The 16594-nt window shown below is 37.9% G+C and overlaps 1 protein-coding gene across 5 annotated transcripts in view; it reads right to left on the bottom strand.

Annotated features, from left to right (window-relative positions):
* Positions 1-228: 228 nt before the first annotated feature.
* Positions 229-16594, bottom strand: part of LOC103254375 (dystonin) — a 133534-nt gene continuing 117168 nt past the window's right edge. For 2 of the 5 annotated variants that reach the window (XM_008052466.1, XM_008052467.1), the window contains 11 exons: positions 15596-15759; positions 14290-14452; positions 13054-13208; positions 12789-12863; positions 11889-11906; positions 8784-8901; positions 7404-7475; positions 6246-6445; positions 5728-5838; positions 2382-2505; positions 229-1503 (listed from right to left, as the gene is read on the bottom strand). In XM_008052466.1, the coding sequence (XP_008050657.1) occupies positions 1244-1503; positions 2382-2505; positions 5728-5838; positions 6246-6445; positions 7404-7475; positions 8784-8901; positions 11889-11906; positions 12789-12863; positions 13054-13208; positions 14290-14452; positions 15596-15759 (1460 nt within the window). In that variant the 3' untranslated portion in view covers positions 229-1243. Of the gene's footprint in view, positions 1504-2377; positions 2506-5727; positions 5839-6245; positions 6446-7403; positions 7476-8783; positions 8902-11888; positions 11907-12788; positions 12864-13053; positions 13209-14289; positions 14453-15595; positions 15760-16594 lie in introns of all 5 variants that reach the window. The other 3 variants (XM_021709718.1, XM_008052468.2, XM_008052470.1) reach the window with 3 other exon arrangements.

Here is a 16594-nt window from a genome sequence, read left to right as displayed (position 1 = left end):
AAGGAGAACAGGAACCCTGCAGGCTCAGTGTCACAGGCAGTGACTAACACATAACTGGTACTTGTTAAAAATATTTGTTGAATGAGTGGTTAACATTATTATAACTCTGCTTTTTGATGTCCCCCAAATTTAGCCTATTTACTCTTAGTAAGCACCCATCATACATACAACCTTTATTTTAAAACAAACAGCAGAAAAAGTCCACTTTAAATAATCAGGAATTCCATATATTGAAGTGAATATGTTTTATTAAATGCATACTAATATCTTTCTATAGTATGTGAGTATACATAATAAATTAAAAGGTATATATTTATTAAATATAGATAGATATAATACCAGAACATGATTATTTCAGATGAGAAATCAAAATAAACCCATTTTAAAGTATCTTTTGGTCACTCCAAATTGATATTGCTCATAAAAAAATACACTAATTTTTCCCTGGGGAAAAAAATTAATTCCATAGCAATGCAGTTAAGGGACATGTTTTATTTCATAGCTTTCTGCAAGCAAAATTGCTTTGATACAAAATGAGTTCAATGATACAGGTGCTACTGTCCACTCAAGCAAAAGAAAACCTCACATGTGTATGAATGCACTTGATAATTATATTCTTACAGTATAATAGGTCGAATGTCCAGATGCCTCTGGCCTCACTGAAGGCAATGGCACAGAAACGCTGCAGGTACTTGAATACCATAGTACTGGCAAGTGCTTGAAGGAACGTCCTGTGAGTTCTCTGTCAGCTACTGCTGAAAGAACTTGTTGTGGATGTGTTTGTCTTTCTGCCTTGCATATTTTAGCTCACATTTAAATAATCTTAAAATACACGCCCTGTGTCTTTCAGCTTTTCAGAGTTTCCATAAAAACAAGAAAATATCATGAGGTATCCTTAACGTTAGCGCTCGATGTAGTGCTGTGGCTGTCAGAGAGAATGCAGACTTACCTGTGGGTACAGTAACTGATTTTAGTGTGTGCTCTACACGGTACAGTGTAGAAATGTTAGTTCAGGTTAAACTCTTTCTTCTCCCTCACATATGATGTGATTTTTGAACCTCAGAATATCTGACAAGAAAAATTATACAGATAAAATAAAAAGACAAATACACAAATAAGGCAGTCTTGCAGAATTTTAAACTCGCCTCTTGCAATATTTCACAAGAATTTCTACATCATATTTTACATCGTTCAAACTTAAATAACAAATGCTCGAGGAAGGGCCTTGGTGGAACCAACTGCACTATCTCTTCGAGGACTTGTCCAATTTGCTGGCAGATTTCCTCTGGGGAGTGGGGATTTTGGAAGGCTTGGCTGTGGATGGCCGAGAACCTGCTCGGGGCGAAGGTCTGTGTGTCTGGGGGACAGTCTCCACGTCTGAGCACACAGACTGGATTTCTGAAATGTCAAAGTCAGATGCGTCACTGCCTCGGCGGCTGCTGGCCCGGCTGCCAGCTTTGCTTCCGGCTCGACTTCCTGGTCGGCTGGGCGTCTTTTTGGAATCTGAGGAGAGAAGGCAGAGATGGGGCACCTTATTGCTGGGTCCACCTGCAACTGATATAAAACTAGATGCCACCTTTTATCTCTGATTTTTTTTTTTTCCTGACACCTAGTAGGCACTCAGAAAACACTTGTGGATTCCTGGTCTTTCTCTATTACACAAGGGTAGGTAGCCTTACTCCAAGTAGACATAAACCAGAAAAGGACAGACTTACATCCAAAAGGTAAGTCTGGGCTTACTCCACTTGAAATAGGATTGTGTTTACTTCAAACAGATATAAGGAATATATCTGTCATTAAGACTGCACTTTCTAAAGTTTAGTGTATACCCGGGGACATGTACAGCGCAAACACGGAGAAAACTTTTTAGGTGGAAGTACTGCCTGAGAATAGGTAAGTCCAAGAATGTGGGAATTTAATAGACCTGAAACTTTAAACAAGCTTCATGTTTGCTGGGGCTCAGAACCCAGGGCTTAGGAGGTTTACCGTTCTCAGAAGAAATGTGAGATGCACTGGTGTGAGGCTCAGTATGGCTGAATTTTTCCTACCACCCAAAATAGGGACTCATGCAATCTCTAAGCAGGCAGAAGAGCCAATACCATTCAGCTTGAAGGGGAAGAACACTGCTGTATATTTTCTTCTGTTCTGCAATGATTATTTCATCTTGCTCTGATTCTTTCCAAAAGGAATTTTTTTAGTCACTTGTTCCTATGACTCATTTATCCCCTACCTTTCTGAAGGAGTGTCCCCACATGTTATTTCAAAAGAATACAGCAGTATCAGTTTGTAATTTTTTCCCCAGTGAGGAAAAAAGGGAACTTTAATCTTCAGATGATCGTCCTGCAAAAGCCATTAAAAAAAAAGGAAAGCACCGCACTCACCAGCAAACTGTGTTCGGACTCTGGCAGCCGCAGTAGTTATCAAGCCACTGTCCTCTCCAGAGTGGAAGCCCTTCCCCGATAAGTATCCTGGAAGTCGAAGCTTGCTTCCTTGTATTGGCGTTCCCTGTATTCAACCAGTGACAAGATATTTCAAAATACTGCTCCTCTGACATGATATTTCACCAACACCACCTCGTGACACACGGGTGGAAACGCTCTATGAGATCTCTTCAGGAGGTGGATGGGGAGAAATCTTTCAATTAAACGAGGCATAGGGGTTCTCGCTTGCTTTTTTCCCCTAATTTTTTATTCTCTCTCAGAATGTAAAGAAAACCTTCTAAAGAAATTAATTTATGACTGAAGGGAAAACACAAAAATGGAGATTCCCGACTGAATATGACAGCGATGGCAAGGGTGAAAGACAAATTAAACTGTGAGTACGTTAGTATCTTTCAGACTGTCAGTGAATATTACAGAGTCAAGAGTGTATGGTCAAAAAGATGGTGACTATGTGGTGTATGGGGGCTCAGGGCAGTGAAAAACTGAATCCAAGCACAGTTTTTCACTGTCCTGAGCATCTGCTGCCTCCACTGTTTTTAGGGAGCTAAGGAGAAATAAACAGAGCTAGAATGATAAGCAGATAAATAATGCTGAGACAGACATCATTTTAAAAAAAACTCAACTGTGAAAAGAATAGTGATGTTTCATAACTCGGTACCATGTCACTTCTCTTGCTGGCTCTATCACCTCCTACAGTCTTGATATACAAGAGATGTAGGTTGACATTTGGGGAAACTTCTTTCAAAGTCCTTATAGGAGCTTGTAGAAGATGCCTAAAGTAATCATAACTATGAGATTTTATGATAAGCCTAAAATTTTTGCCATTTTTCCAGATTGCTATAACATTTTGAAAATTCTCCCAAAGTTGAAACAATAAACAAATATCATGAGAATTATAAGAGATGGCATTTTCCTCAATGAAACACAGCCAGGGAGCTGTTTGGAGGAAATCTGCATCTATATAAATTACATGTGCATTTTTTTAATTGACTTTTTCTTTATTTGCGTAAAATCCTTAATAGAGCATATGTAAGACTTTTTGATATATGAGTATCAGAGCCATATTAATTTTAATGTTATTAATATCTCAACTTATTAAAAGTATATAATATTCATATCATTCATCTACATATATATATACTATGTAATACTTATGTATTTACGTGTGTGATTTGTATACACAGAATGCTCATGTTTTCAAAATACTTTCCACAATAAATACTCATACTCACCTAATCATAACATATTTTGCTACTGTGAAAAATTAAGCCTTGAGGAAGGAAGTGACTTGCCCAAGATATAACAATGCTGATCTAGTTAAATTCCTAACTTAAACAGAATCTCAGCCATCCATGAGATAGTGAGAACCCACAGACTATGAAATATATCACTCAAGCTGCCAGGGTTCATTACTATGAACAACCAAAATTGTTCTTCTCAGAACGCCTTGTTTGGATTTTATTATCACAGACCCTTCCACAGAAACATACTGTTATTTGTTTGTTTTTTTGTTTCATGAGGTCATTTGAAATGAAAGTTTTGTACTAGTCAAAATACTTAGGCTTTAACTTGATGGAGTTTCTATTTTTAAAAATTTGAACTAACGCAGCATCATAGCCCTAAATTTTTTTTTTTTTTTTTTTTTTGAGTTGGAGTCTCACTCTGTCGCCCAGACTGGAGTGCAGTGGCCGCTCCCGGCCACCGCAGCCTCAACCTGCTGGGCTCCAGTGATCCTTCCGCCTCAGCCTTCCGAGTAGCCAGAATTACAGGCACGCACTACCGTGCCCAGCTGATTTTTTTGTTATTTATTGTAGAGATGAGGTCTCGCCAAGTTACCCAGGCGGGTCTCGAACCCACGGGTTCAGGCAATCCACTCACCTCAGCCTCCCAAGGCGCGGGATTACAGGCTGAGCCACCGAGCCCAGCAGCCCTAAATATTTAAAACAAATGTCACTTGAGGTTGCTTAAACTCTTCTCAGCTTTTGCTACGATAAATTCTTAATAACTGACAGACATCTCTACCTGTAATATATGATCCTAACATCGCCCACTTGGTGGGAAAGGGTGGAAATGGGGGGGCTTAGGGGCATGAAGAGGAAGAAATGAGGAAATGTTAGAGAATGGGTTGTTTTGGTCCTAATTCTCCCACTTATCAGCAATGCGATTTCCACAGAGTCAAGAAGGTAATTAACTTTTCTCTACCTACTGTTTATTATTGATGCCAGGGTTAAAAAACAGGTAAGAAACTGATTTGAAAAGCATAAAGGGCTTCTTAAAGTTACTATATTACTTTTACACTTGGGTCCTGAACTTTAAGTTACATTCTTGATCACTGAGATGAAATAGTCCCTTCAATTTCAAGAAAAGGTATTTTTGGATTTTTCCCCCCTAATTATTGATATTCTAATTAAATATGTGATTATTCAGTGCTGGTTTTTGTCATTTTACTGAGAAGTTTCATGAAAAAGGTATATAGTTGACTTTCAATTGAATGTAAATGATCTGCTCCATGAGTTAATCTTGGCAAATTTTGTATCGCCTAAATATATCATCCCCACATATCACACCATATTAAAAAGTTAAAGCATGCTTAAATAACATTAGCTATTAAAATATTAGAAAGATACATTTATTAGATTTTGAAAACGACAGATCATTTCCTGTATACCTAAGCCCACACCTCTGGCCCCTGCACTGATAATCGAGAGCTAATGTCACAACCACTTGGTATTGTGGGGGAGAAATGAATGGAACAAAAATTCTGAAGGACCATGCCCATAATAAACACTCAATAAACATTTTTTAAATTTAAATGATTCTCTTGCAAATATTACTTGCCTCTTACTCCTGTCTAAAGGGGGTGAGTTGCAATTTTTTTTTTTTTTTTTTTTTTTTTTTGCCTAGATTACCTCTAGCAGCCAAAGCATACCATCAATTTTAAAAGAGATGTTACTTAAGCCTGGAGATAATGTCCTGTACTTTACTCTCCCAAGAGATAAAAGCAGACTTAAGTATGAATAAGAACAAAAAATAAAAGAGGCATAGAGCCTGCAGGTGTGACTATGTCAAATTGACACTGTTCAAAGGGCTATAAACTATCTTTCCTGTTACCCCCTCACTTTCACATCTTCTATGGACTGCTTGGTTGGTACTTATTTTACAGAAGTCTAAAACAGCACAGTATTATCAACAGTACATATATTAAGGGAGTGGTGAGGCAGTGTTAGTGGGTGGTAGTTTCAGTGACAGGAGACTGTTAAGACTGGACTCTGGGGCCTTACAATACCTCTGCAGATGACACAGGAAAGTCTGAGCACTCTGCTGCCTTACAAGGAGTTGACATTTTGCTGTTTGTCAACCATGGTTTACCATAATTGCGTGTTAAAGGATGGAGGATCTGTATGGAACAATGGCAAATCAAATGTAAAGGACAGCAGATAAAAAACAAAGCCACAGAAAGAGATATTCACAACAGAGTCACATTTCACAGTAAGAATAATAATTTAAAAATAAGTGGAAAGATCTGATGGCAAATCATATACACCAAAAAAATGAGTGACGTTTAAACAGAAAAACCAATCTGAAAGATAACAAAGCCCCTAAAGAGATCATCTCTATTTGGACCACTAGACAAATGCATATACTTAAAAAAAAAAAAAATCCTTCATTTCTCAAATTGTGAGAAGGGATACAAATGGTGGCATTTAGTCCTACAAATTCTAGAGACCTCAATAAAATATTCAAAAGTATACCCGGGACACTGACTGCACAGTAGGAAGAAAAGCTTTCATCCTTGAGTCCTACCTTGGGTGTGGTGGTGGCAGGCACCTGTGGGGAAGCTGCCTGCCCGGCCTGGCTGGACACAGACGTCGATCTGTTGGGTGAAGCGCCTCGTGATGATGGCCGGGACCTTCGGCCCCGGGGTCGGAAGGCAGCCATACCTTGACTGGCACCATCAGCTAAAATGAACTTCTCACGCAGTTCCATATTTGTCCTTCCTTTGGCTGGATTACACACACACACACGCACACATGCACACGCACACATACATCCACACAAATGATGCACACAAAGAAAAGAAGAAAAAGAAGAGGCACTCAATTGTTTATGGGAAGAGCCACCAGCTGCCATCAGAGAGCACGGTGAGAATTTCAAGAACATCTTTTTGCCATGCCAACTCCAACTCAGCATAACAAAAAAGTTAAATGCATTCCTTCACAATGCATTCGTTTTGGATACAGGTGAGTTTGGGGAGGAAAAAAAAAAGTGTGCTTATTCTAACACTAGACACCAGCAAGAATAACCACTATTAAAGAAAGTGTCAGCATGAAAATGGAAAGCTCATGCTAAAATCTCATTAATCCACCAGCTACTGATGCCCACACGGTGTCATTACCCCTTCACCACACGGAGAAGACAAGCCAGGAAGGCAGGGGCTGTGTCTTTTGCATGTACTATCAAGGTAAGGAGAACGCCAGTATTTTGATGTTGGGATTAATTAAACAATAGAATTACACAGAATGAGAGATGGCTTGTTAGTCATGATGACAACACAGAAATTTCTAGATTGTTCACTTCAATGAGGCAGCTAGTATTTTTATTTTACACCTTGAAGAACTGTTTTACCAACATGCAATAACAAACACCAGACCCGAGGATCTGTGAGGTCATCAGTGATGCAGCACTCACATAAACACATATGCACACAAAGAACACGCCACTGAACCCGATGAGCCGCGTGTTAGCATGTGTTTGGTCACTTATAAAACGTCTACATTTGCAACACACCTGAAGTGTGTCCCACTGTCAGAATTTAAATTTGGAAGCACCAGCTCAGTTGGATGAGTTAAGCCATACGCGATGGATGGAGCATGTTATCGTAAAACAAATGATTGAAGCAAGAATGTAAAAGTAGGAAAGAGAAAAGGAAAGAGGGGGGAGGCAAAGAGAGGGGTTGCCAACCTATAGTAGGCTGAGTAGTAGTAATTGAAGAGTTTGATTCCGAACGTAACATTTTACTCCCATGATGATGAACTAGAAAAAATGACACAGGATACCAATCACATTAAAGAAACTGTTAGCAGAAGAAGAAACAAAGTACAGTAGTTGAATATGCAAAGGGTGCCCAGATCCAGCTTTAGCACACATTTTAGAAGAAAAGTTGCATCAGAAAAAGAAGCACTCAAAGGTCTGCCTCGATAAGAAAAACATACTTGGAAGACTGCCACACGGCTACGCTAACTTTTCCATGCAACCCAACAGAACACCACACATCCTAATTTCTTCATTTCATAAACAAAGCTGCATTATTTTCAAAATATAAAACAGCAGCCCTTGTTCTTATTTCCTCTCTCACAGGTATATTTTTGGTCAGCAGAGAGCAGGGATACTGCATATGGTTGTATAACTATCTGTGGTGGCCTGGGTAGAGAGGCCTGCTGACCCTGACACACCTGCATGTACCAGGTTGGGATGCCATCACCAGAACCAAGAGGCCCACTGGAGAAGCCCTGGCCTTTCACTTGGTATCCTAAATAGGCAAGGGTAGCACATACATTTGTTGTCTGCTTGTTTGTTGAAAGGGATTATGATGAGCTCACAGACTAGAGAAAATCATAACAATTTTATTTGTTCTTCAATAAAGAAACATGGCCTATTGAGCAAATGATACCTAATCAGAAACTGCAGTCAAATGATCGCTTGTAATGTAAAGCAATTCGGAATTCAAAAGTGGAAGGCAGAATCTGGAAGCAGGAAAATTAGAAGCTAACCTAGGATTCCTGAGCTGGTAGACATGGAGAGGGCTAGGGAGAGAGCTATATGGTTATATTTTAGTATTCTATACTGCAGCTTAAAGTCAGAGTCAAGATAGCTGATTTTTATCTGAAAAATGTTTCAGTATGGCTTCTCTCACCTCCCCTTCATTTCATAAAAACTTTAACTTTCAAACTTTTGCTATCCAGTATTTCCAGCCTTCATCAGCCTAATTTCCATTCCTCTTCCTTTGCTATATAGTGACAGATACAATCCTTTCCACAGTTGGTATAATCGTTGCTTTTGAAAATCACAGATGGGAGGGTCTCGACAAAGAACATCTACTGCAGTACTTCCCACCCACCTGTTTCAAATATATCCAGGAGAAGTAAAAAGAACAATGAGAAGAACATGGTTTGCATGACCGCCACAAGTCCTTTGGGAACTTTAGGCTGACAGACCAATGTGAAACATTCACTATTGGAATAAATGACCAAAATTATGCCCAACATGTTTTCGATGTTGGAAAATAATACAAAATTGATACACCTTCATGATGTTGCTATCTTGACATAAGCATCTCCTTACCCCTGCAAGGATCATTTTTCACTAAGAACTCATCAAGGGCCATCCATCCACCTCCCACACGGACCATCACAGTACTCCTCAGGATTCGGACCAGTCGCAGTTGCTGAGAGTCTCCAAACTGTGTGGTGAAGAAAGAAAGAACCTCTAATTGTCAATAATAATTCAAAACTAGAGGATGATGTGCAATCTGCAGTAGCTTAAGCAACCGACTTTAATTTCTTGCTTAGTTCGTAGCGATTAGTACAATCTCAGAAAAGGGGGTTTGTATGATCTGCGTTAGACTGCTGCATGCTGATTTAGCCCAAGGGAAATAGTTTGAAAAAGGAATTACAAAGGTTATCAAGTATAATATTGAAATTTCGGCCTAAAATTTGTTTTTCTTTCTTATGACAAATACAACATTAGTAAGGTAGTAATTAATAAATGTTTGTAGAAATTAAGTGCAGCCATGAGAATAAGCACTTGTCTAGGACTTATACAAAATAAGGTTATTCTAAAGAAAATTGAGTAAGCCTTGAATCCTCTTCATTATAACTACCTCTTACATTACAACTGTCCTCCACTGAAATCTGTGGGTGATATTTCATAAGCTCATTTTGTTTTCTCTAAAAATAGGTCTGACTTATGGAGAATAAAGTGATACATGAGTATGACTCAAAAATTTCACAGTTAACTAAAATTTTTGCATTCCTAATGATCTGGTCAACCAATTTGCTAAAGGCCAGATTAATATGCCATTTTAGATTATTGTAATATTAGAATAGTCACTGAAAAATTATTAATGATATAGTTTCCAAATCTAAAAGCATTTAATTCATAATGGTCTGGACCATAACTGCAATCATCCTTTTTTTGCCTTTTCAATGGATATCCAATAACGTGGATACCCTACAAATTCTACAAGTCCTGAATAAATTTCTAGATTTCAGGTAGTTTCTGATCACACACTTATTTGTTTTGAAAGCCTATGAGAAATCATTTTATAGTTTTCAATCATTTCTAATAGGCTAATGCTCAACTTATAAAAACCACCAGACTAGCAGATAACAAAACAAAATAAAGTTAATTAAACATAAATCGCTTCTTTTTAAAGCAGGTAAGATACAATTGTGACTGACTACTTGTCTGAGCTCATTATGGACAAACAGAAAACTTTAAGTAGAAACAGCATGCTACTTTTCAAGAAGTTTTACCATTGAGCTTCAGGAGAACCCTATACCAAAGCCAACCAAATCCCACTCAGGATCCTAAACTCAGAAGGATCTAGAAGGCACATGAAATGCACCAGCAGGAATGCATGTGTTTTCCACCAAACCTTTTACGATCACTATTTCTATCTGATATTAAACATGGAGATGTAAACTTTCTTATACTTGAACCTGCTCCTGAAATGTAAATTAAAATTTAAAAATATGTATTTGTTTTTGTTAGAAAAAATTTGGTGCTGCTAATAAGCAAAGGGAAAGACAGGGATTTGAAGAAAATTACTCTTAAGGAACCAGATAATTGGACCGGGTAATTTTGGTCCAAGATTATGCTCAAAACAAAAGTGTTAAGGACATGAAAAGTCACTTATAGAGACGATATTTCAATTCTAACAAGCAGGAATGATTTCAATTTTATTTTAAGAAGGCATTCTCCAAACAACTAACATTGTCTTCAGAATTTCCCTAAATTTTCCCAGTAGCCAAATCATTAGATAAGAAAAAAAAATAGACTAATGTTGTGGTTTTTGCTTTCAGTGAATAAACCTCTTGAGCTATTTCCCTCATCCTGTCCACAAAGAAAAGGTGCTATCTAATTTGCTGATTGATAAAATGACAGGAATGGAAAAGCAATATTTTATGTATTACAGTATAACTAAAGGGAGTTTCAAAGTAACCAAATATTTCTATTTTAAACAAATTAGTTTCTTGTAATAAATGAGGATAAGGTGATGCTTGAGATATAATATAGCTTCAAAACGAGCGGCAGAATAATATCCAATGTAATGTGGTCAGGTACTATAGATAGCACCGTTCTTTCCAAGAGCACACAGTTAAAAATATCTTCTTAGCTGGGCTCAGTGGCTCAGCCTGTAATCCTGTGCCTTTAGGAGGCTGAGGTGAGTGGACTGCCTGATCCTGCGGATTCGAGACCCGCCTGGGCAGCGAGACCTCATCTCTACAATAAATTTTAAAAAAATCAGCCGGGCGTGGTAGCGCATGCCTATAATTCCGGCTACTCGGAAGGCTGAGGTGGAAAGATCGCCGGAGCCCAGCAGTTCGAGGCTGCGGTGGCCGGGAGCGGCCACTGCACTCCAGTCTGGGCGACAGAGTGAGACTCCAACTCAAAAAAAAAAAAAATCTTCTTTAACACATTTAAATCAAAGCATAATATCTCTTGTCTTTAGTTTCAAAATTCTGATCAACTAGACAGTTGATATTGACTTAAGTGTCACAGAAGCATTTGGTCAAAATGGCATAAAATGCAACTTTATGATTCTGTATCAATTACAGCAATAATTTTCTTCAGAAGGAATGACATCACTTAAAACCTCCAGGGTTCATGCTTTTATTAAGAGGATGCAAAGTCCTAAGTCAAATCAATGCTTTTAAACAAACAGCAAATAGCTACTTTGGAGAGAGAACGTTACTTGTGGTGAGTGTCCTGGAGACACTTCTCAACTCTATCTTCCGTGTTACTCCCCGACACTGAACATCCTCTGTCACTGTATACATGTCCTCAATAGTTAAACACCAAGGAGGCTACACAGAGATGTGTGGAGAATCAAATTTGTGTTCCAATGAGTACTTGTGTAAAATATATGCTAATAGTATTATCAAAAGTGGGAAGTGAAAATTGCATTGGTAACACCGTAGTGAGCCAAGCTACAATTCATTATCTGGTTTGCTTAAAAGTAATCTCCTCATTTGAGACACAAGGCGGAAAGGAATCCTGGACCAAGGACCCTTATAGCGTTTACAGAAACACCACGCCAACCAACAATGTAGTAGCTAGGGAGACAGCATGGGAAAGATTGGCCATGGCAAGCTTTAATGACTATGAATTAAAGTTAAAAAAAAAATCATTGGGAACTTGAGAATACATTCCACTAGTTTATACCTGATTTCCCAGGAAGAACTGATAAAAAAAATGAAAAAATGGAAGAAAGACACAATTAGTTCAACAGGAAACTTTCTGTATGATTCTAGAACACACACTCACACTCTGGGCTTCTGGACGTAGTGTCTAGTTTAGAAATGTGCAGGTACCCGGTTGTCCCAACTTTAAATCAAATCATCAGAAAATTTTCTCTCTGAAATTTTTGGAACATAGCAGGATTTCAAATTTAATTAAAAAATTTGAATAGGTAGATGAATATTTTTAATGTGAAAGCATAAAAATGAATAATGTTTAATTTATAAGTAACACTGTATTAGGGAAACACGGCACATTTCTGGTCTAGCTACTACTTGTAAGAGATGTTCCAAAAAAGAGGAAAAAAATAGACAAAGAGTGATGAAGTCACACTGTTCCTCTGTTTTGAAGAGGGTGAACTAAGTTAATTGAGATTTTCAATAAAAGCAAAAAATACTGCACACGTGGAAAAAACATTGCCTCTTTTCATATTTATAACAATGAGTCAATATTTTTTAACTTTGTGGTTTTGGCTTAGAATAGCTTTGTGGTTTGAAATCTAAAAACTTACCTCTAGTCATAATAAAATATAAAGTAATATGAAACAACCTAAATGTATGCAATTTGAGTATTTTTCTGTGAATAATTTTCTCTTAAAAGTAATGTGCATGTTGTAAATGTCAAAATTATGCCCTAATATACAAAATGCAGGTTACTTTGATAGACTTTAGAATGATAAAAGCTAGGAGTTTCATATACCATTACATTTTGATATGAGGGAAAAATAAATAATTAGAATTCCTGGAAAACAATGCAGATCAAATTGTATACAAAATTTCAATTTATATTCTTTAAAGGAATTACAAAGTTATTTTGAAAACTTACCCTGTATTTGTTATCACCAATCTGTTCAACTTGAAATCGTTTTGCACATTTACACTTAGCTACCTGCCTTGTCACCTGCCAAAAACAATGATGAAATAATTCACTTTAATGTTACTATCACACAGTGGAATCCTTAAAACTTTGACACAACAACTAAAGTGGAAATAAATAAAATGGATACAAATAAAATGGAAGTATGCATTGTACATGATATTCTGGCAGAACACAATATTATTGTTGTGGGCAGTGGAAGAATAATGAGTACCTCATCTTCGATTTTGTCAGCATCTGTGACAGGTTTATATGCATCTTTATTTGGGTGAAGGGCTGCTACAAATTCATAGTAGTCAATATATCCATCACCATCTCTGTCAAAGATATCTGCCACTGCACTCATCTCCAGGCGACTGGTTGGAAACTCTAAAATTATCAAAACAATAATAATGGTGTACCTTGTTAATTCTGCCTCTAGACATTCTTGATTACACATTTTATTTTCAGTGTGGCTGGTTAAACTATCTCGATGATCAAATGTGTTAAAATTCTTTTTAAAAAACTGATTTACATCATAACAAATGAACAGCTGCATACATGATCCAAACTTACTATTTCTATTTGGTTGAATCATGTGAAAACACTGTTTTTGTAGTTAAAAACTGTTTATCACCAACAACTGTATATGGTTCGACTACTACTCCAAGAATAACTTACATGAAATTTACTTTAAGAATGACATCTAGTGACAGTTGTTAGGGAAATCACATACAAATAACTGAACCATCAAACAGGAAGGTGACAAATACCTTTTTTTTTTTTTTTTTTTAATGAGTCTGGGTTCACTCTGTCATCCAGGGTGGAATGTAGAGGCATAATTATCGCTCACTACAGTTTTGAACTTCTAGCTTCAAGCAATCCTCCCTCCTCAGCCTCTCAAGTACCTGGGACTACAGATGTACACCACTAAGCTTAGTTAATTTTTAAATTTTTTTTAAGAGAGAGGGTCTCGCTGAATTGCCTAGGCTGGTCTGGAACTTCTGGGCTCAAGTAATTCTCTCACCTCAGTCACCCAAGTGCTGGGATTACAGGCGTGAGTCACCACACCCAGCTAGAATTTTTAGAGTTCTAATCTCTTGCTAATGACAACGTTAGATAAGAATGTAAATTAGAATGAAAAAGAAAGGGATTTGCATTTACTGACTTCCTAGTATATGCCAGGCAAAACAAGCAAAAAACCCAAAGAACCACACATTATTAACTTTATTATACTAACTAGGACACAGTTTCAATAGAGGAAATGTACTGGTGGTCACATAATTAGTAAGTGTGCCTGATGCTAAAGCCATACATTTTACCAAAGATATTCTTTAAGGGTGACGACTTCATAGCCAAGTTTAAAGGCAATGCTTTATTAGTAACACATGTTTACTGGCCCCATGGTTTTAAACTGCGCTTGTTTTCTTTAAAAATGACATCAGTTACAGTCACCTCCCTGGGGACTTACTTGAGGAAAGAATCCCATCAATAAATTCCTGTCGTGTTATTTTCCCATCTTGATCTTTGTCAATTCTCCTGAAGAAGTCCATCACTCGAGATTTCTTGTGATTCATCCATCGCATGTATTTTTTGCGCCAGATATCAAAATCAAAGTTAGCAAATTCCCTCAGCTAGAAAGGACAAAAGGTATTTTGGTTGAGTTAATCCCATGCCCCAATTACATCTTATACTATTACATGAATGCATTTTTTCCAATGACTCTCTGGTAATACACACATCTTTTTTGCATTTCAAAAATAAGGTATGGTCTTGCAAAGGGGACTCAGAAATATTTTCTCTTTAAAGTTTATTTCATTTTTGCTACTGACTTTTCTTTGAAAATAAAACTCCCTGGCTCTTGTCTGAAAACCCAGCACTTTGGGAGGTGGAGGCGAGAGGATTGCCTGAGCCCAGGGGTTCAAGACCAGCCCAGGCAACATGGCGAGACCTCATCTCTACAATAAATCAAGAAATCAGTTGAGTATGGTGGCATGCACCTGTAGTTACAGTTACTTGGAAGGTTGAGGTGGAAGGATTGCCTGAGCCCAGCAGGTTGAGGCTGTGGCGGCCATGAGAGTGTACCAGTTTACTCTAGCCTGGGCAACAGAGTGAGGCCCCAGCTCAAAAAAACAAAAAACAAAAAGATAACAAAACTCCTAAAAACTTAAAACTGAAAAACTCCGGTTAATGCCAAAGTCACAAAAGTGGTTTGCCCCTAAGGGCCACAACTGGTCACAGTCACTGGTCTCGGGTCCAGATCAATAGAACTTACCTATCCCTTGCACTGTCTCCCCTACACCCTAGCCAGCACTCTCTTAACTCTCCTAGACTTCTTAAAATGTCCCAGTTGCAGAATTTAAAACTCTAAATCTTAGGTCCCAGAATATACATAATTAAAAGATCTGAATTCTAAGTGACAATGTTTGCCAGGTAGGACCACCGGCAAACATGATGTCAAGTTAGATCTTTTCTTAAGCAATCGGCTTCTGATAGTTAAAACATAATAGTTTTTTCTTACTTGAGTGAGTTCCTAAATCCAAATCCCAAATACAATCCCAATCCCATAAAGATATACATTAAGCAAATAAAATATACATTTTTCACAAAACTATATACACTTGTGGTATTCATTTTAGAAGTAAAACATGAACTCAAACAGCAGGAGTTTACCTATCTATTATCAGAAAAGTTTTTAAAACATCAAGATCTTGGCAATGTGCTATGACAGAAGAGGGCAAATGACAACGTGGTGACGACTGTCTAAGTGTCCTAACCTCCTCCAGCCTGTCCAAGGCATCGTTGAGCTTTCTCCTTCTTTCCAACGCGAGGAGCCAGACTTGCTGCCATTTGCTCACCAGTAAGTTAACCCTGGGATTCTTGGTTTCGATTTGTGTCTGTGATCCAGAGGGGTACAAGCTTGATGCCGGGAAGCGTTTTCCTGTTAAAATATAACTTTAATTAGGATGGCAGTTTCCAGGGCTCTGAATTGTGTTCAGGCTTGACCTTTTTTTGTCCCTGCATCAACTTCATTATTGGGTATTACAAGTAAAAATATCCCAATTTAGAGGATATGTAATGTCAAGGTCCAAATCTGTTTTACTTATTAAGGATCACACACTGTTCATGTAATTTAGAGAACTATATCTTGACAGGAATATTTAAATATTGGAAAGTGTTCTCAAGAAGGTTATGCTTAAAACATATTCTAGCTTAAAATCCAGGCCGTTTCAATGACAACGAAGCACCTTGTGAGTTTCCTCTTTGTTGAGCCAAGATTAAAGAACTCTCCCAGGGCAGTGGGATATATCTTAGAATCAGTTACAGCAAACCCAGCTGCCCTTCTTAGAGAATAAGGCAGAAAGGGGGAGCAGGGGCGAGCAGGAAACGCTGGCCAGTCATGAGGGTCCAGAGTAAGAGGCTTCAAAAATCCCACTTGAATCTGGAAGCATGTGGGTAGAATTCCAGCTTTCGCCCAAGGACATTTCTACTGAAACTGCAAGTTTCCTGTGCATATTCTCATACAGGAGTTTACTGCCTTACTGAAGTTTCCTCCTGCTTTCTGGTTGCTTTTCACACGTGTCTATAACTTCACAAAACAATTATCCCAACACATTTTCCTCAGCTAACTAAATGGTTAAATGTGGCCTAGAAAAATTACTGGCCTAAGGTCATAAAGAATGTTAGATGTCCAAGCTAGGATCTATATTAATAACTAATATTTATTCAGCATTTAACTATATATCTGGTCGTATGTTAAGTACTTCATATGCATC

Source organism: Carlito syrichta, unplaced genomic scaffold (assembly GCF_000164805.1).
Source record: "Carlito syrichta isolate Samal-C Ts95f unplaced genomic scaffold, Tarsius_syrichta-2.0.1 Scaffold277477, whole genome shotgun sequence".
In the NCBI taxonomy this organism is placed as follows: domain Eukaryota; kingdom Metazoa; phylum Chordata; class Mammalia; order Primates; family Tarsiidae; genus Carlito; species Carlito syrichta.
The sequence above is the reverse complement of the archived record's forward strand: the minus strand, read 5'-3'. Positions and strand labels throughout refer to the sequence as shown.